The sequence below is a fragment of the Nerophis ophidion genome, linkage group LG12, assembly GCF_033978795.1.
Source record: "Nerophis ophidion isolate RoL-2023_Sa linkage group LG12, RoL_Noph_v1.0, whole genome shotgun sequence".
Taxonomy (NCBI): domain Eukaryota; kingdom Metazoa; phylum Chordata; class Actinopteri; order Syngnathiformes; family Syngnathidae; genus Nerophis; species Nerophis ophidion.
In genome coordinates this window covers 61085442-61107085 of record NC_084622.1, presented here as the reverse complement: position 1 = coordinate 61107085, position 21644 = coordinate 61085442, and the positions used below count along the sequence as shown (strand labels likewise).

At 39.2% G+C, this 21644-nt stretch overlaps 1 protein-coding gene across 1 annotated transcript in view; it reads left to right on the top strand.

Annotated features, from left to right (window-relative positions):
• The window catches only part of LOC133563650 (AT-rich interactive domain-containing protein 3B-like), a 41302-nt gene that overhangs the window by 4063 nt on the left and 15595 nt on the right, over positions 1-21644 (top strand). Inside the window, exons 3-4 of the mRNA XM_061917911.1 lie at positions 17836-17907; positions 17979-18051. Coding sequence (XP_061773895.1) covers positions 17836-17907; positions 17979-18051 — 145 coding nt within the window. The remainder of the gene's footprint in view (positions 1-17835; positions 17908-17978; positions 18052-21644) is intronic.

Here is a 21644-nt window from a genome sequence, read left to right as displayed (position 1 = left end):
TAAGTTAGAACTTTAAGTTACTTTTATATTAGAAATGGAAACAGCAGAGGATGAATGTTCCATAGAGGATAGAGAAAAAGAAGAAGCTTATCGACTACGTGCTACAAAGGCTGACATGCGCAAATTTTCAGGACTTATGCAGATCCCAAATACACATCAGCAGGTACCAGAAGGAAAGAAAAGTTGGTTTTGCTAAATATTGCGAAACAAAACGCCTGAAAAAATGTCTGCTAATAGGTGCCATTTTGCTTTCCTTCTACACAAACCATAATAATACTCGTATGTTGACTACTGTAGCCGTAACCCTCCGACAATCCATCAAGCGGTGTGCGGCTTCATAGCTTTTTGATTGCCGTGTGTAATGTTTTATATTCGCAATGGGAACATTTAAAATTTTGGCGTCATATTGCAGTCTACACATATTTCTTATGTGTGACTGCCATCTACTGGTTACACTTATCATTACATCATGTACCAAAAAAATAGCTTTGAGGTTGGTATGCACAACCAAAATTATTCCGTACATTAGGCACACTGTTATAAAGCATACTGTCGATTTTTGAGAAAATGAAAGGATTTTAAGTGCGGCTTATAATCCGAAAAATACGGTTCTTTTATTATTTTATGACCTTATCCACGCTCATCCTACCTGACTACCAGACACCCTCTCCACTGATAAATAGCACTCTTGGTAAGTTGAAAATGGTTTTACTGTATTTATTGGTAGGCTTAAATAAGTCTTAAAAAGTATCAATAATTATCAATTTTGATCAATATAAAAAACGTATATTGGATATAGTTTTTAGCCATACAGCCCAGCCCTAAACATAACCCCTCACCACCCTTTGCTTTGAGGGTGACCCTTTTGGCAAAATGCCCAAAACCTTGCTAGTTGTCCACTATCAGCCCCAGCAGAGAGCTTCTACTTCAACTAACATCATGTACTCTTGATCAAATTGCCCTTTGCCTCTGGATAATTGCTCTTGGCTGTGGTCCAAGCCTGAAAGTCAGAGTTGTACGCTTAGCGTTTTCACCAGTAGCACCGGTGCTAATAAATCCAAGCACCTATTGGCACAGAACATTTTTTGTAGCGCCGAAAAAATTTTAGGAGCAATGTAAAATGTCTTAAATATCACAATTTCATTATTACCGCTCCAACAAGGTACACATGTGCCCTCATACATATAAACACAATGGCATCATAAGTAATGCTCAATTAAACATAAAGAACATCCCTAAACTGTGCCAGCACTGTCGCCAACACGAGGGTAGGGCTGGGCCATGTGGATCAAAACGTATATCCCCATATAGTTTGACCTATAAACTAACCCATTAATGGAAATAACTAAATAACGTAACTAAATATCTCCACCATGCCTTGATTTGACATTTTCAGGATTAATGTGGATACTAAATACACAAAAACAGGTACCAACAAGTAAGAGAAGTAGGTTTTGCATAACAAGATCACAACTTGAGAGGTATTCTGAGACAAGAAACAATAAAAACGCTTTGAAAATAATATAAGACAAGTCAAATATAATCTCCAATCTTCTTTAAAAAAAAAGCATTTAGCTATGCCTATTTCTTCAGCTAAAAAAACACAAAAGAACAAAATGTGAAAGAGGCCTGGTTCAAGATGACATGTTTAAACAGCAACATAAAAATAATTTACTTTCAACAATGGTGTTATTACAGGTAAACAATATTATAGGACATACACACAAAGACTTTACCTGGAACACCAACTGCTTCATGGGGCTGTGTTTTGAAAATTACTTTTATATTATATATAGATGTGTGTGTGTGTGTGTGTGTGTGTGTGTGTGTGTGTGTGTGTGTGTGTGTGTGTGTGTGTGTATATATTACATGTATGTGTATATACATATATATGTGTGTGTATATATATATGTATATGTATATATATATATATATATGTGTATATACATATATGTATGTATATGTGTGTATATGTGTTTATTCATGTATGTATATGTTTATATATATATATATATATATATATATATATATATATATATATATATATATACACATATGCATATATATACTGTATGTATATGGGTTTATGTATTAGGGATGTCCCGATCCAGGTTTTTGCACTTCCGATCCGATACCGATATTGTTTTTGCACTTCCGATCCGATACCGATACTGGCCTATCCGATCATGTATTAAAGTTTAAAGTTATTTAGCCTACTTAGTTGTCAGATTCATGCTGAAAAGGATTTTAGTACTCTTGATAACAACTAGCCAGCTGAATTATGTGAGTTTGAATAACACACAATAGTTGGTATTCAAGGATAAACACAAAATATCAAAAATTATACATGACAAACAGAAATGGCATCATTAAACAGTAAAAAAGTGAACATTATAAAGTGCAAATAATGCTGTAAACATTATTAAAAAAAGCAAAACACACAACCTGAGTGGGATAAAATGTCTATAACTCAGCATCAATACTTGCTCTTGAACAAGTGTAAACTTAAAAAACTATATATATCTACACACTCCCTTCAATTGTTTGCCCCAGTCCAAGCATAATGGGGAGATTCTTTCTAAAAAAGACGAGCACTTGAAGTCATTATTGTCACCGATTTCCCACTGGGTGTGAGTTTTCCTTGCCCTTATGTGGGCCTACCGAGGATGTCGTAGTGGTTTGTGCAGCCCTTTGAGACACTAGTGATTTAGGGCTATATAAGTAAACATTGATTGATTGATTGAAGATGCTTAAGTGTCAGCCTGCTCCTGTGTTCATCTATGATGAGTGCTAAAAAGCCTCTCACTCGCAAGAGTCATTAAAATGTCTTACAACTTTACCACCACGCTTGACTTTATCGTGGCATGTTGTGCACTCCACCGCTTCATCATTTTCGTTTTGTAGGATAAAATAATCCCACACGGCTGAAATTTTTACCGTAACTTTTAATTCACACGGCCGTTTGAACGATTAGAACACAGACCTTTGGATGTTTTGAAGGTGTTCTGGAAAATGCGGAACAGAGTTTAGGGAGCAGCAGAAGAGTGGAATGTATTATTTAAATTGGTGTGTTGGAAAAAACGGACTGGAGTTTTTTTAAAAACTTGATGTGGATCAGTATTTTCCCATGCCTTGCCGATACGCATTTTTTTGGCAAATATCAAATCGGGACAACCCTAATATGTGTATGTATGTGTGTGTATATATATATATATATGTATATTTGTGTGTATATATATATATATATATATATATATATATATATATATATATATATATATATATATATATATATATATATATATATGTGTGTGTGTATGTATATATATATATATACGTGTGTGTGTGTATACATGTACACACACATAATATATATACACACACACACTATATATATATATACATATGTATATATACACATGTATGTATGTATGTATGTTTTTATATATATATATATATACAAATTCATATGTGTATATACATAAATATGTATATATAATTGTATGTATGTATTTATGTATGTGTGTACGTATATATATGTATATATATACACATATACATAAATATATATTTATGTGCATGTATATATATATGTGTATATATATACACACATAAATATACATTCATATTTATGTTTGTATAGATGTATATCTCTATATACTTAACTATATATATATATATATGTGTGTATTTATGTGTGTGTATGTATACTGTATTTGTGTATGTATGTTTTTATGTGTATATATCTTTGTGTCTACAGTATGTATATATTTATATATATATATATATATGTGTGTATATGTGAACACAGCCAATATCTTGTTAGCAGAAATTGAACTAATAGGACCTCTAATCGCTTGCCCGGGCCCCAACATGACACAATTAATTCTGATTAATGAAGCCTGAAGCCAGAGGAGCTCCTGGGTGGACGCCTCACAGCGTGTAACTGTAAAGTTTGTTTAGTGTACAGTATATATTCAGTGAAGCAGAAGAGGTTTTTTTTTTCTTTTTTTTTCTCCCAAATCAAAACTATTGCCCCCCTTCACCCTGAAATGTTCACATGAACTTCCTATCCAGTGTGTGTAATCTCCTTTATTTACAGTATTAAGGTTGTGTTGTCTCAGACATGATGTAACATACTCAAAGTATTGGTAAACTTCAAAGTACACTATCCTAGACAAAAAAAAAAAAAATTTAGAAAAAAGAATGTTTTCTTGTATAGGTTGATTGGCAACACTAAATGGGCCCTAGTGTGTGAATGTTGTCTGTCTATCTGTGTTGGCCCTGCGATGAGGTGGCGACTTGTCCTGGGTGTACCCCGCCTTCCGCCCGATTGTAGCTGAGATAGGCGCCAGCGCCCCCCGCGACCCCAAAAGGGAATAAGCGGTAGAAAATGGATGGATGGATGTTTTCTTGTGTCCATTAAAACCGTTCTACTTCAACCTATACTTTTTTTTTTTAATAATTCAATGGGAATTTTTTCAAATGAATCTACTAACTATAAATAATGCCATGCCCTGGTTTAATGTGTATCAATGAACAATTACTAGCTCTCTTTTTTTTGTTTGTGCTTTAAAATCTTTCTACAGCGATTGTCCAAGCATTTTGGTTGCTAAGACAAGAGCAGCTCCGTAGACAGCCCTGCATAATTTAGTTGTCACCTAGCAACAGTAAATGGCACTGTAATTTACATGCATGTAATCAATACATAATGGCCACTGCAGTGTGGATGGTAGTCTTTTCTGTAGCCCACACGACTCAGGCTGTTTTGAAACCGACAAAGGGCTCGGGATTAACACACAATTATTGGCTGTTCAAGGCTTTGGAGAGTTTCGTTTTGCTTGAAGCCCCATTGGGAGTCATGTCAAACTGTGATTTTTCACAAGGACTGTATATGTGAGGTGCAGGGTGTCACCTGCCAGTGAAAATCCTCAGATGTAGATTTAGATCTCATTCCTTTTGGTATTGCTCTCGGTGAAACCTCATTTATGAGCCGATATTCATTTTCTTCGACGGTTGCTAAGTTTTGAGCAGCTATGGGGGGCGAACATGGCATCACAATGGCGACACGTGTTTCCTCGAACGTTGGCGTGTTCATTGTTTAAAGAGGCATCTCTAAGATTCCCCACGCTGGACGACCATTGTTCAGTCTTTGTGTGCGGTCTCACTGTAAAGCCCATCTGACACTTTGGAGGGGTCTAAAAAGAGCCCCCCGTTGGCTTGGTGAGGGGGCAGATAAATGATCTTGACTTGTCTGGGAGATAATTTGATTTGGATTTAAAATTTTCCCTCACCCCTGCTGTTACATTGAAGTGGTGTGTTTTCACTTTTGCTCTGCCGGATCACTTCAATGATTTCTGTTATTAAGTCCTTTGCCATCAATTAAATAGGTTGACCATATTCTGAAATCCCAAAAGAGGACACATATATGCGTGCCAAGGTGAAAATTGGCCAATGATACTCGAACTTGCTTTATAAATAATATATATTTTTTTAAATAAAGCATTTATTCTCCTCTGTTGACAGCAGTGTTGGCGCTAGGAATTTTCAAAGTACCGTATTATTCAAAGTGTTAGTCGCTCGGGAGTATACGTCGCACTTGCCGTAAATGCATAATAAAGAAGGAAAAAAAACATACATAAGTCTCACTGGAGTGTAAGTCGCATTTTTGGGGGAAATGTATTTGATAAAAGCCAACACCAAGAATAGACATTTGAAAGGCAATTTAAAATAAATAAAGAATAGTGAACAACATGCTCAATAAGTGTACGTTCGAGGATGTCGTCGTGGTTTGTGTTGTGGTTTGTGCAGCCCTTTGAGACACTAGTGATTTAGGGCTATATAAATGAACATTGGTTGATTGATTGATATGAGGCATAAATAACCAACTGAGAAGGTGGCTGGTATGTTAACGTAACATATTATTCAAATAACTATAATCAATCAATCAATCAATGTTTACTTATATAGCCCTAAATCACTAGTGTCTCAAAGGGCTGCACAAACCACTACGACATCCTCGGTAGGCCCACATAAGGGCAAGGAAAACTCACACCCAGTGGGACATCGGTGACAATAATGACCCAGTGGGACGTCGGTGACAATGATGACTATGAGAACCTTGGAGAGGAGGAATGCAATGGTTGTCGAGCGGGTCTAACATGATACTGTGAAAGTTCGATCCATAATGGATCCAACACAGTCGCGAGAGTCCAGTCCAAAGCGGATCCAACACAGCAGCGAGAGTCCCGTTCACAGCGGAGCCAGCAGGAAACCATCCCAAGCGGAGGCGGATCAACAGCGCAGAGATGTCCCCAGCCGATACACAGGCAAGCAGTACATGGCCACCGGATCGGACCGGACCCCCTCCACAAAGGAGAGTGGGACATAGAAAAAAAAGAAAAGAAACGGCAGATCAACTGGTCTAAAAATGGAGTCTATTTAAAGGCTAGAGTATACAAATGAGTTTTAAGGTGAGACTTAAATGCTTCTACTGAGGTGGCATCTCGTACTGTTACCGGGAGGGCATTCCAGAGTACTGGAGCCCGAAATGAAAACGCTCTATAGCCCGCAGACTTTTTTTGGGCTTTGGGAATCACTAATAAGCCGGAGTCCTTTGAACGCAGATTTCTTGCCGGGACATATGGTACAATACAATCAGCAAGATAGGATGGAGCTAGACCGTGTAGTATTTTATAAGTATGTAGTAAAACCTTAAAGTCACATCTTAAGTGCACAGGAAGCCAGTGCAGGTGAGCCAGTACAGGCGTAATGTGATCAAACTTTCTTGTTCTTGTCAAAAGTCTAGCAGCCGCATGTTGTACCAACTGTAATCTTTTAATGCTAGACATGGGGAGACCCGAAAATAATACGTTACAGTAATCGAGGCGAGACGTAACAAACGCATGGATAATGATCTCAGCGACTTTAGTGGACAGAATGGAGCGAATTTTAGCGATATTACGGAGATGAAAGAAGGCCGTTTTAGTAACGCTTTTAATTTGTGCCGCAAAGGAGAGAGTTGGGTCGAAGATAATACCCAGATTCTTTACCGTGTCGCCTTGTTTAATTGTTTGGTTGTCAAATGTTAGAGTTGTATTATTAAATAGAGTTCGGTGTCTAGCAGGACCGATAATCAGCATTTCCGTTTTTTTGGCGTTGAGTTGCAAAAAGTTAGCGGACATCCATTGTTTAATTTCATTAAGACACGCCTCCAGCTGACTACAATCCGGTGTGTTGGTCAGCTTTAGGGGCATGTAGAGTTGGGTGTCATCAGCATAACAGTGAAAGCTAACACCGTATTTGCGTATGATGTCACCTAGCGGCAGCATGTAGATGCTGAAGAGTGCAGGGCCAAGGACCGAACCCTGGGGAACTCCACACGTTACCTTAACGTAGTCCGAGGTCACATTGTTATGGGAGACACACTGCATCCTATCAGTAAGATAAGAGTTAAACCAAGACAGGGCTAAGTCTTACATACCAATTCGTGTTTTGATACGTTCTAATAAAATATTATGATCGACGGTATCGAAAGCAGCGCTAAGATCGAGGAGCAGCAACATAGATGACGCATCAGAATCCATCGTTAGCAATAGATCATTAGTAACATTTAGAACATGCTATACCTTTACCAAACTATCTGTCACTCCTAATCCATAAATCCCTTGAAATCTTATACGTCTAGTCTCTTAGATCAATGAACTAAATAATATTATTTGATATTTTACGTTAATGTGTTAATAATTTCACACATAAGTCGCTCCTGAGTATAAGTCGCACCCCCGGCCAAACTATTAAAAAAACTGCAACTTATAGTCGGAAAAATACAGTAGGTACATTTTTGGGGTACCACTTTTTTGTAAGCGTTTTGAAAAAAAGTTATAAACGAATGCATTATCCTGTTACCGTATATCTCACATTCTATATTGTGTTTTGGAAAAAGGTCGTCATAAGCGTTACTTAATTCATGAAAAAAAAAAATGTGTTGACTATATATATGTAAATGTATTCAGTTAGAAACATTCATTCACTTTCTTCTTTCCTTCATGGATCTGAACTTTATCGCTGCTGGTAGTTTTGTCTATGTTTTTATTTAATAAGTTGTCGGTGTATTTATTTCAGTATAAAAGTGTAAAAAGGGTTTTGCTTTATAATGGTGTGCCAGGGTACATTATATATGTACATTTTATATTTAACGCCTAAATCTCTGGAGTCGACATCAATTTCACATATATTCCGCATTTCAACATTTTTTAGTTTATTTTTTATGTTGTTTTTTTTTTGTTTGTTTGTTTTCCGCCCTTTTAAGTTTGAGTTTATTTGGAACATGCAATCACAATTTCCAGTTCCTCTTTTTAACGTGTTCGAAAAGGAGTAGGAAGAAGCAGAGCCCCTTTTCTTTTACATAACTGTTGCTAAAACTTTTATTCACTTCCTGTTCTCAATTTATTCACAATATACTCTATAAGTAATCACAGTTTTTCTTTTTGTCAAACAAAAATATCTTTTTAATGGCAAACACACACAAATATGCAAAATCTTCCACCAAAAATATTTTTCAGAGTGGAATATTTGATGTGAAGTAATGGGAACCTTGGATAGGTCAATAATTCATAATAACATTGATTTTGATTCAATATTATGTTTTGAACAATGACAGTTTGAAAGAAAAAAAAACAGCTTTGTTTTATTAGTCGTCATTGTAACTTTTTCAAAAATTTCACCTTTTAAGCTTTTTATTTCACTTGTGTTATGTTATGGTTTATTTTAATAGTATTTTTAGAATGTGCCTTTTAAAACATTAGCGGCATATGGCCTCCAGAGCACACTTTTGACACTTTTAGTTTTCCTGAAGAAATTGATTGATTGATTGAAACTTTTATTAATAGATTGCACAGTACAGTACATATTCCGTACAATTGACCACTAAATGGTAACACCCCAATAAGTTTTTCAACTTGTTTAAGTCAGGGTCCACGTTAATCAATTCATGGAACTCTCCTGAAGGAGTCCAAAAAGTTTTATCCATCTATCTATCTACCCCTGCTATGAATAATAAAACAATTAATCTGATAAATCTATCGATAAAAAGCAGAGCCTGGCGACGCATGCGCTTTTCAAGATTCAAGATTATTTATTGTCAATTCTTAACATGCACAAGACACAAAAGACTGAAAATTACATATTTACCATAACACTCTCTCTGTCTCTGCCCCTCCCTTACGAATGCTGTTGCATGCGCACACCTTCACAATTTGTTTTGTTTTTAACCCGTTCTTAATCCTGAACGTACATTAAAAATACACACAACCCTAACTCTAAATGCCGGACATTTGAGGCATTTAAGAAACTCCGCCCGGGCAGCCCCACAAAAGAGGACGTATGGTCAGTCTAAATTAAAACCATAAGGTGTATTTCTAAAAACTACAGTAGCCTATCATATTAAAACGGATTGTTAGAGTTTTGAGTGAAACACAATAAACCTTTTGCTGACCTACATACTGAATAGTATCAGCATTCCCAGGGCTGGACGTGTGAAAGCTCTGTGAGCAATTAACTGCCGGATCTTTTGTTAATAGATCCGCAGTAGGTCTCACTTGCTCATCAATAAGGGGGGAAGGGTTTTATTTCCATGCGATGCTGAAAAGACCGGGATGTTTATCTACCTTCACATCAATAGGGTTTCTGCGTGGGGGAGTACAAGGCTCTTTTATTAGAAATTCTATGCTGACCTATTACATGTGTCTAAAGCTCCCCCCTTCCCCACTCTCGGTTTGTGGGAGATTTAGTCGAGGCGACTGGGGAGAAATGTAGTAAATAATACATTTCAGCATTAAGGTCATTCTGATTAAATTATGTACAGCCAGCGATTGTGCAAGTTCTCCCACTTCAAATGATGACAGAGGTCTGTCATTTTCATCATAGGTACACTTCAACTGTGAGAGACAGAATGTGAAAAAAAAATGCAGGAATTCACATTGTAGGAATTTTAAAGAATTTATTTGTAAATGATGGTAGAAAATAAGTATTTGGTCAACCATTCAAAGCTCTCACTGATGGAAGGAGGTTTTGGCTCCAAATCTCACGATACATGGCCCCATTCATTCTTTCCTTAACACGGATCAATCGTCCTGTCCCCTTAGCAGAAAAACAGCCCCAAAGCATGATGTTTCCACCCCCATGCTTCACAGTAGGTATGGTGTTCTTGGGATGCAACTCAGTATTCTTCTTCCTCCAAACACGACCAGTCGAGTTTATACCAAAATGGATACATGGATGATACAGCAGATGAAACCAAAAGAGAACTTTTTGGTATAAACTCAACTCGTCGTGTTCAGAGGAAGAAGAATACTTGATTCAAACTGATTTTTGCAATGTATTATTTGGTAAAATAATAACAAGATCTTAACACAGCAACTTACAGCTTACAAAACATCCTATTGGTTGCTGACGTATGACATAAACATGCACCGAGTAAGCATAGAGATGGCCTAAAAAAATGTTTTTGTATTATCCATCCATCTTCTTCCGCTAATCCGAGGTCGAGTCGCGGGGGCAGCAGCCTAAGCAGGGAAGCCCAGACTTCCCTCTCCCCAGCCACTTCGTCTAGCTCTTCCCGGGGGATCCTGAGGCGTTCCCAGGCCAGCCGGGAGACATAGTCTTCCCAACGTGTCCTGGGTCTTCCCCGTGGCCTCCTACCGGTTGGACGTGCCCTAAACACCTCCCTAGGAAGACGTTCGGGTGGCATCCTGACCAGATGCCCGAGCCACCTCATCTGGCTCCTCTCCATGTGGAGGAGCAGCAGCTTTACTTTGAGCTCCTCCCGGATGGCAGAGCTTCTCACCCTATCTCTAAGGGAGAGACCCGCCACCCGGCGGAGGAAACTCATTTGGGCCGCTTGTACCCGTGATCTTGTCCTTTCAGTCATGACCCAAAGCTCATGACCATAGGTGAGGATGGGAACGTAGATCGACCGGTAAATTGAGAGCTTTGCCTTCCGGCTCAGCTCCTTCTTCACCACAACGGATGGATACAGCGTCCGCATTACTGAAGACGCCGCACCGATCTGCCTGTCCATCTCACCATCCACTCTTCCCCCACTCGTGAACAAGACTCCCAGGTACTTGAACTCCTCCACTTGGGGCAGGGTCTCCTCCCCAACCCGGAGATGGCACTCCACCCTTTTCCGGGCGAGAACCATGGACTCGGACTTGGAGGTGCTGATTCTCATTCCGGTCGCTTCACACTCGGCTGCGAACCGATCCAGTGAGAGCTGAAGATCCCGGTCGGATGAAGCCATCAGGACCACATCATCTGCAAAAAGCAGAGACCTAATCCCGTGGCCACCAAACCGGAACGCCTTGACTGCGCCTAGAAATTCTGTCCATAAAAGTTATGAACAGAAATCATTTGAATATTTAATTGAAATTGTTACACCACCATTCTGTGTTTTTGTCTGGGTATATTTGGAATCAATCACTTAATCAATCAAGGAATTTGTACATTTTAAAAGCCCGTTTTTTTTCCGCCCGAATGCTGCTGGGATAGGCTCCAGCCACTTTTGCGACCCCTGGAGGGACAAACGGTAGAAAATGAATTAATGATTTTTACTTAGATCAAAAGATCAAGGCTGATGGTTAAAATTTAGTGAATAATTTTACCACACCTAGTGTGTGTGTGACAATCATTGGTACTTTATTTAACTTTAAAACACCACGTAGTAAACACTTTGTTGCCATTTATAAAATAGTGTATACTATTTTATGTTGCGTGCAATTTACTAACACTGCATTTGCAATTGTAAAGTAGTGCAGACCACCTTATTTGAATAAGGACTTTGCGTGTAGGGCATCACCACGGGCAGAGACACTCATTTATTGCACATCCAGGTTATCTTGTTCCTACCTGCAGCGTTTTGCTGTGTTTTCAAACAAACTTTTTATTTTTTATTTTGGAAGCAGTCCTGCATGCAGTGCATCTACCATGATACCACTTTTTTGTTGTTGTGTTTTTTGTTTTTCTTTACTGCTGAAGGTGTGCTCCTTGGTGAGGGGCTGCGCTTCACTCCGCTCAAATTGCCAAAAAAGCACACGTCATACGTGCAGCTATGATAAAGGACACATGTTTTATTATTCATAGTTTGCTTAGCAGTAATAGAATATTCTTATATGCTATAAGTGACCAGACGTCCAAGATCCAAACTGGGAGTAATAATCACAGAGAAGGGGGAAAAACGGTCAGCTATTTTTGAATTGAAGAAACAATATGATTAGGTTATATATACATGCGTGTATCCTACATAAACAACGTATGAATACATTAGATATCTATATATCTTAGGGACCTATAGACTGTAATTTATTCTGTCTTGACACTTTATATAGATATTTTGTATTACATTCTTCCCTTAAATGATCAGGTTTACAGTCATTGTTTTATATGTATTTTTTATGTATGTCGCTTCGGGTAAAAGCTTCTGCCAAGTACTTAAACATCAAAATATATAAACACCTGAAAGTGTTTATATCAGCTAAAACCACCAATCTGTTTCACTAGATTCAGAATAAAACCAAATTCTGTCTTACCCAACAATGTTAGTATTTGAATATTGTTACTTGAAGACTTATTCCTGGTTACAATTATACTGTTAAGAAAGTATTGTCTTATAATTTGCCTAAAAAGAGAATGTATCATAATAAATGGCAGCTGGTGAATTTTGTTTTAGGTGTCACAATCATTCATTTCAACTTTGCTATTTAAGTTTGACATTTTTTTATTTAATTAATTTCATTGACAAGCGATTCTATTGTGGTCATACTCTTGTTTGCTAGCGGCTACGATTTTAGTACTGTTGAAGATCTTTGCTCCTTCTCAACTCTGTGGCAATATTATTTTCACAAAATACAACCTATAGTACGTTAAGGTTCAATTTTACTTGGGGGAAAAGTAATCCCCCGATTCCTATTTTAAACAGTCCGCTCCTTTGAGCAGGAAAACGCCAAACACCAGCCATCTTTGTTTTCTACCTGTCAACCGTCGGTTTAGGCTGCTCGCCGGCTCCTCATCACCACTTCAAGATGGCGGCCAAATTGCTCACGTCACAGCAGCCAATGCTGCGTCTACTTATAAGTTGTCTATGGTTATAACATCATTGCAAACACGGCAATCTGTCGCGTCCACTGCCGTTTGCTACCTTATTCATACTTTTTGTCGAGTGATTTTTTTTCTTTAAGCAGGTTTACATGAGGTACCTACACATAACGTTACGTTAGTCAATCTATCATACACAGTCACGTAATGTTAGACGGCGGTCAGCAGCACAGCGTATTTTAGTCACATACGAAGAGACAAACATAGTCAAAGGTCAGTTAAAATGTACACTATATTAAAGGCCTACTGAAATGATATTTTCTTATTCAAACGGGGATAGCAGGTCCATTCTATGTGTCATATTTGATCATTTCGCGATATTGCCATATTTTTGCTGAAAGGATTTAGTAGAGAACATCCACAATAAATTTTGCAACTGGAGAAAAGCCCTGCCTCTACCGGAAGTCACAGACGATGTCGTCACATGTTGATGGCTCCTCATATATTCACATTGATTTTAATGGGAGCCGCCAACAAAAACAGCTATTCAGACCGAGAAAACGACAATTTCCCCATTAATTTGAGCGAGGATGAAAGATTCGTGTTTGAGGATATCGATAGCGACGGACTAGAAAAAAAAAAAAAAACGCGATTGCAATCGCGTTGAATTGAGACGGATTCATATGTTTTTAGAGACATCTACTAGGATAATTCTGGGAAATCCCTCATCTTTCTATTGTGTTGCTAGTGTTTTAGTGAGTTTAACTGTACCTGAAGTGTACGTCCACGGCCGGGTGTTGACGCGCAGTGTCTCGGGGAAGTCGACGGCAGCTGTATGGACGGCACAAGCTCTGCTGATATCCGGTAATTTTCTCACCGAAACCTGCTGGTTGACATGTAGTCGGGATCCATGTTCGCTGTGATCCATACTAAAGTTTCACCTCTGTGAATTTTAAACAAGGAATCACCGTGTGTTTGTGTGGCTAAAGGCTAAAGCTTCCCAACTCCGTCTTTCTACTGTGACTTCTCCAATATTAATTGAAGAAATTGCAAAAGATTCAGCAACACAGATGTCCAAAATACTGTGTAATTATGCCGTTAAAGCAAGACGACTTTTAGCTGTGTGTGTGTGCAGCGCTCATATTCCTAACAGCCCGTGAGGTCACGCGTACACGTCATCATTACACGACGTTTTAAAGAAAAAAGTCCCGGGAAATTAAAAATTGCAATTTAGTAAATTAAAAAGGCCGTATTGGCATGTGTTGCAATGTTAATATTTCATCATTGATATATAAACTATCAGACTGCGTGGTGGCTAGTTGTGGCTTTCAGTGGGCCTTTAAGAATATGTGTACATATTGCATAGGGCCCTGACATCTAAAAAGTACAACTCTGTTCATTGGTATGTTCTTGTATTCGTTATGTTTTTCATGTGTACGCACACATACAGTATGAGATGAGCTCAATGAGATAAGGTAAGAAGAACAGGATAGAAACTGCTGTGGAACTAGTTCCAATGCAATATGTCATGGAAATACAATGTTAACACTTTTGTGCAAATAAGTACAGTTGTACTTGTTTTTTCAATGTGTTTATTCTGTAAAGGAACGAGTTAAATGTTTTAAGTGACTGGTTAATAGTGCTATTGTGAAGTGCAATGTCAGCACTATTTTTTTCCGGTAATTTCAAATGCACTTGTTTTAATAAATAAATACAGTGTTATAAAAGGATACACAATCTGTGTAAATATATTAGTCTGTGGTTAAAAGGACTTGAAAGGACTCGAAACTCAAAATGCAGGACTTGGGACTTGACTTGAGACTTTCTAGTCTTGACTCGGGACTTGACTAGAGAGTTGAGGGCAAAGACTTGAGACTTACTTGGGACTTGGAAAACAATGACTTGGTTCCATCTCTGCCACCAAGTAGATTGCAGTCTTATGGGGAAACCCAGCAGGACCATGTTTTGTTGCCACGTGTGAGTTTTCTCATACCCCAAAAAAATAGAATGTGTTTTACTGGTCCGTCCACAAAAAGTAGGACAATGTTGTTTTTACTAGGTGGTTGTAATCTAAACGTACCCTTAGCCTTAGCAACTGAGGGGGAAATCTAGTAAATAATACCTCATAAAGAGGCTGACGTTAGAGGTGTTTTCAGTGTAAACACGAGGAGAGTTGCAGTTTATAGCCAACATGTTTTTTTTCCGTTTTGCTTCCCATGTGTTTTATAGCTGAGATGGTAGAATGCTGTTATGAAGCCACCATGTCCATACAGGTTTTGGCAGTCAAACATAAACAATCAGATTGTTAATATTGCATTTAGAGAAATACCTAAAACAGTCCTTTATTTTGATTAAGCACAAGTGACCACTTTGTGGCGCACAGGAACATGTTGTGTTGTTTTAGTATCAAACATGAAATGGAACTGAATGACCGGCCGCATATTGCGACAACATGCAGATCTGCAACAATTGCACAGTGCGCTTGGGCGATGTAGACGGTGCAAATTATATACATTTGGCCGATTAGTTGTTAATAATATCTTTGCATCATCATACTGCATGTTGATGACACATTCTAGCTGTCTGCAACAAGCCAATGAAAACCAAGGTAGAATTCTAGCTAGCGGCCAACATCCCACAACACTTCAAAGTCAGCAATCTATTTCCCATAAATGTTATCACCGGAGGATAAGGAATAGCTAAACACGCTACATTACAAACCGTAGGAGGTAGGAGTGTCAAAGGCCTGAAAATTATGTCAATAATGTCAACTTTATCTTTTTTTACTAAATGTATTTGTTCTTTCCATTTTGACATTGAACAAAAATATCTTCCGCATCTATTTTAAACTTTGATATGATCTAATACTGAAACAAAATATCATATATTCCCCCACCCAAAAAAAATGAAAATAAATACTTGGTTGACTTGTGATTTCAAAGCAAGTTATCCATTAAATTGTACACTGTAAAAATAACATTAGACTTTATGGTAAAATTTTGGTGACTGATCTCCCATTTTTTTAATATACACACATACACACACACACACACACACACACACACACACACGTATGTATGTACAGTGGGGCAAAACAGTATTTAGTCAGCCAGCGATTGTGCAAGTTCTCCCACTTAAAATGATGACAGAGGTCTGTCATTTTCATCGTAGGTACACTTCAACTGTGAGAGACAGAATGTGAAAAAAAATCCAGGAATTTACATTGTAGGAATTTTAAAGAATTTATTTGTAAATTACGGTGGAAAATAAGTATTTGGTCAACCATTCAAAGCTCTCACTGATGGAAGGAGGTTTTGGCTCCAAATCTCACGATACATGGCCCCATTCATTCTTTCCTTAACACGGATCAATCGTCCTGTCCCCTTAGCAGAAAAACAGCCCCAAAGCATGATGTTTCCACCCCCATGCTTCACAGTAGGTGTGGTGTTCTTGGGATGCAACTCAGTATTCTTCTTCCTCCAAACACATCATCTCCATAGAGCTTTTCAACATACAGCTTCAATAACCGTATTCCCATGGTCAAGCCACTCCTGAACTCTAGACAACGGAAGTTCCCTCAGTCAGCAGTAGTTTGGGGAGCCGTGTCAGCTGCTGGTTTTGGTCCACTGTGTTTCATCAAGTCCAGAGTCAATGCAGCTGTGTACATGCTTCCATCTGTTGTAAAACTCTATGGAGATGATGATCTAATTTACCAGCATGATCTGGCACCTGCCCACAGTGCCAAAACCAGCAGTAACTGGTGTACTGACCATGGCATTACTGTCCTCCATTGGCCTGCCAACTCTCCTGACCTAAACCCCATAGAGAATTTGTGTGGTATTGTAAAGAAGAAGCTGAAAGACACCCGACCCAATAATGCAAATGAGCTGAAGGCCGCTATTGAAGCATCCTGGGCATCAATAACACCTCTGCAATGCCACAGGCCGATTGCCTCCATGCCACGCTGCATTGATGCAGTAATCCGTGCAAAAGGATTCCCAACCAAGTACTGAGTGCATTAATTGAGATTTTCAAATGTTTGATTTTGTTTTGCTGTTATAAATCTTTTTTTTTTACTTGGTCTGAGTAAATATTCAAATTTTTTGAGATAGGATTTTTGAGTTTTCTTAAGCTGTATGCCGTAATCAGCAATATTAAAATAATAAAAGGCTTGCAATATTTCAGTTGATGTGTAATGAATCCAGAATGTATGACATTTTCATGATTTTAGTTGCATTACGGAATATAAAGGACTTTATCACAATATTCTAATTTTCTGAGACAGTCCTGTATATATAACTATATATATGAAAGCAATGTAGGATTTTGTGTGTGTGTGTGTGTGTGTGTGTGTGTGTGTGTGTGTGTGTGTCTGGCGTGCGTGTCAGCGGGACAATAACGTCTCAGCAGGCCTTTCCGTCCGACTGCACACACACTGGCCTCCACTTACAGTTCAACCCTTAACCGTCACATTACAAGGAGGCAATGGAGCAATAACGCGTCACAATAAACGACCTCATGACAATGGAGCCTTCTCCCTCATCTCCCTCTCAACAGGAGTAGCTTTCAACAAACTCTTCCCCCCCTTTTAAATAATGTATTATGGATACAAAGGGCAGCAACCTTTATGTGACGGGGAGAGGGGGTTGGTTCAAAGACCACACTAACATGCTGTAAATGGGTTTCAATATCAAAATGATGGCCCGAACCTAAACTGCTGCTATGATGTCACTGTACCCACAGAAAGCTCCAGTCTGGGCCGAAGAGAGCGACGGAGGAAGAGGACGAGCGGAACCGTCAAGGGACTTTGCAAAGGTCAGAGAATTTATTGGATGCTGTAGTTTTTAATTTCAGCAAAAAAAGAGCTTATTCCTTCTGCTTTGCAGCTTTACGAACTGGACAGCGACCCCCAGCGGAAGCAGTTTCTGGACGATCTGTTTGTCTTCATGCAGAAACGAGGTAAGACCCTTATAAATTTCGCGTCCGAATATACTTTTTGATTATCACAAAGTCGAGTTGGAAATACGGCCATCCGGTTTGTTATCACATGACTTAAGACTTAAAGGGGAACATTATCAGTTGACCTATGTAAGCGTCAATATATACCTTGATGTTGCAGAAAAAAGAACATGTATTTTTTCAACCGATTTCCGAACTCTAAATGGGTGAATTTTGGCGAATTAAACGCCTTTCTGTTAATCGCGCTGGAGGCGATGACGTCAGAATGTGACGTCGCCGAGGTAATACACCCGCCCTTTTCATTTTCAACACATTACAAACACCGGGTCTCAGCTCTCTTATTTTCCGTTTTTTTGACAATTTTTTGGAACCTTGGAGACATCATGCCTCGTGGGTGTGTTGTCGGAGGGTGTAACAACACTAACAGGGAGGGATTCAAGTTGCACCACTGGCCCCAAGATGCCAAAGTGTCTGCCGCCGAACCCCCATTGAATGTGCCAGAGTGTCTCCACATTTTACCGGCGATGCTAAGACAGACATGGCACAGAGATGTATGGATAACCTGCAGATGCATTTGCAATGATAAAGTCAACGAAATCACAAAGGTGAGTTTGTTGATGTTGACTGCCAGCTAATCGATGCTAACATGCTACGCTAATCGATGCTAACATGCTATTTACCGGCGGTGCTAAAGCAGACATGGCACAGAGATGTATGGATAACCTGCAGATGCATTTGCAACGATATTACGTTTCCTTCCACCCACATTTAATGCGAAAAAAACACTTACCAATCGACGGATTTAAGTTGCTCCAGTGTCAAAAGATGCAAAAGTCCTGATCGTTTGGTCCGCACATTTTACCGGCTATGCTAACGTAGCTATTCGGCCATGCTATGGCTATGAATAGCGTCAATAGCTATTTGCTCAATAGCTTCAGTTTCTTCTTCAATACTTTCATACTCCAACCATCTGTTTCAATACATGCGTAATCTGTTGAATCGCTTAAGCCGCTGAAATCCAAGTATGGCCTGGACTCTCACACTATTATGTTAGATCCACTATGGACTGGACTCTCACACTTTTATGTTAGATCCACTATGGACTGGACTCTCATTATTATGTTAGATCCACTATGGACTGGACTCTCACTATTATGTTAGATCCACAATGGACTGGACTCTCACTATTATATTAGATCCACTATGGTGGGCGCTGATCCCCGGATGTTGTCGTGGCTTGTGCAGCCCTTTGAGACATTTGTGATTTAGGGCTATATAAATAAACATTGATTGTTTGATTGATTGATGAATCCTAGCTAATGTCGCTATATCTTGCTGTGGTATTCCCATTGTTTGTTTACATTGGCAGCACTGTGTGACGTCACAGGGAAGTGGCCAGTGTCTTCACAGAGAGCCGAAAATAAGGCACTTTAAAGCTTTATTTAGGGATATTCTGAGACCGGTAAAATTTTGAAAAAAACTTCAAAAAATACAACAAGCCACTGGGAACTGATTTTTATTGTTTTTAACCCTTTTGAAATAGTGATAATGTTCCCCTTTAAAGGCCTACTGAAAGCCACTACTAGCGACCACGCAGTCTGATAGTTTATATATCAATGATGAAATATTAACATTGCAACACATGCCAATACGGCCGGGTTAGTTTACTAAATTGCAATTTAAAATTTTGCATGAATTATCCTGCTGAAAACGTCGCAGTATGATGACGCGTGCACGTGACGTCACGGATTGTAGCGGACATTTTGTTTCAGTACCGATCTCAGCTATAAGTCGTCTGCTTTAATCGCATGATTACACAGTATTCTGGACATCTTTGTTGCTGAATTGCAATTTGTTCAATGAATAGTGGAGAAGTCAAAGTAGAAAGATGGAGGTGGGAAGCGGTGTATTGCGGCTGCCTTTAGCAACAAACACAGCCGGTGTTTCATTGTTTACATTCCCAAAGGTGAAACTTTACTATGGAACAGAGCGGTCAAGCGAACACGGTTCCCTACCACATGTCAACCGGCATGTTTCGGTGAGAAAATGGTGGCAATAAGTCGGCTCTTACCTTAGACATGAGCGGAGAGTTTGCGTCGTTCTTCCTGCAGCTGTTGACTCTCTTGCCTTCTACCACCGACCGCCCCCGACTGTCGGATGCTTACACCGTGAAGGGGGGGGGGAAAAAAAATCTCAGCCCGGCTGCCTTGCCGCGTCGAGAAACGTGGCTTCCCACGGAGACACTGGCGGTCACCACACCTGTGGCCACACCCCTCCGACTTACGGTACCACCATATAATCTCACTAAAACACTAGTAACACAATAAGCAGAAAAAGGATTTTCCAGAATTATCCTAGTGTAACAAACAGTTCAGGGTGTCCCAAGTTAACAGAGAGTGTGAGGAGGAGGAGTTTTGTCCTTTCAGAGTTGCCGTGGGGCTGTGACGTAGGGTGTGTGGTTGTGGAGAGAGAGGTGTAAAGGAGTTCACATTAACGAAGCGGTGGCTACCGGATCTGCTCTGTCTCCCGTTTACTATTTTATTATATTAGTACACTGTGTAGGCGAACCCAGGCCGATCGGCTCCACTAGTAAATGTGTCTAATAACATCTGAATCGCTCCCACTGCCCTTGTCTTTTTTTTTCTTTCTTTCTGGTCCTACACTTTCACTTTCCTCATCCACGAATCGCTCATCCTAGCTCAAATTAATGAGGAAATCGTCGCTTTCTCGGTCCGAATTGCTCTCGCTGCTGGTGGCCATGATTGTAAACAATGTTCAGATGTGAGGAGCTCCACAACCCGTGACGTCACGCGCACATCGTCTGCTACTTCCGGTACAGGCAAGGCTTTTTTATTAGCGACCAAAAGTTGCGATCTTTATCGTCGATGTTCTCTACTAAATCCATTCAGCAGAAATATGGCAATATCGCCAAATGATCAAGTATGACACATAGAAAGGACCTGCTATCCCTGTTTGAATAAGAAAATGTCATTTCAGTAGGCCTTTAATGTTTAACAGAATTCTACAACATGCTTGGCAGTGACGAGTTAACAGAGAACATAAAAGTCTAGGAGCATATTAAGTTGAGCGATGCCCAAAAAAATAATGTTTTGTGTACTAGGGTTGTCCCAATACCAATATTTTGGTACCTGTACCAAAATGTATTTTGATACTTTTCGGTACTTTTCTAAATAAAGGGGACCACAAAAAATGCCATTATTGGCTTTATTTTAACAAAAAAATCTTAGTGTACAATAAACATATGTTTCTTATTGCAATTTTTGTCCTTAAATAAAATAGTGAACATATGAGACAACTTAAAAAAGGCTCCTGTCAAGACGTGGGGGTTTACGCAGCTTGCTGCGGGGTTTGTTCTCCTGGGATGTAAACGGACTATTTCGAACCAGACGTGAAGGTAGAAACATTTTTAATGATTTGCTATCAAAATAGGGAACAAACATAAACTACGACATGGAAAAAAACACGAAACTGTGGCGTGAAAAAAACAACAAAAACTATGGCTTGGCACAAAACAAGACTTACTGTGACATGAAAAACGAGCAGCATGAACTATGGCATGAACAGAGCAGCGT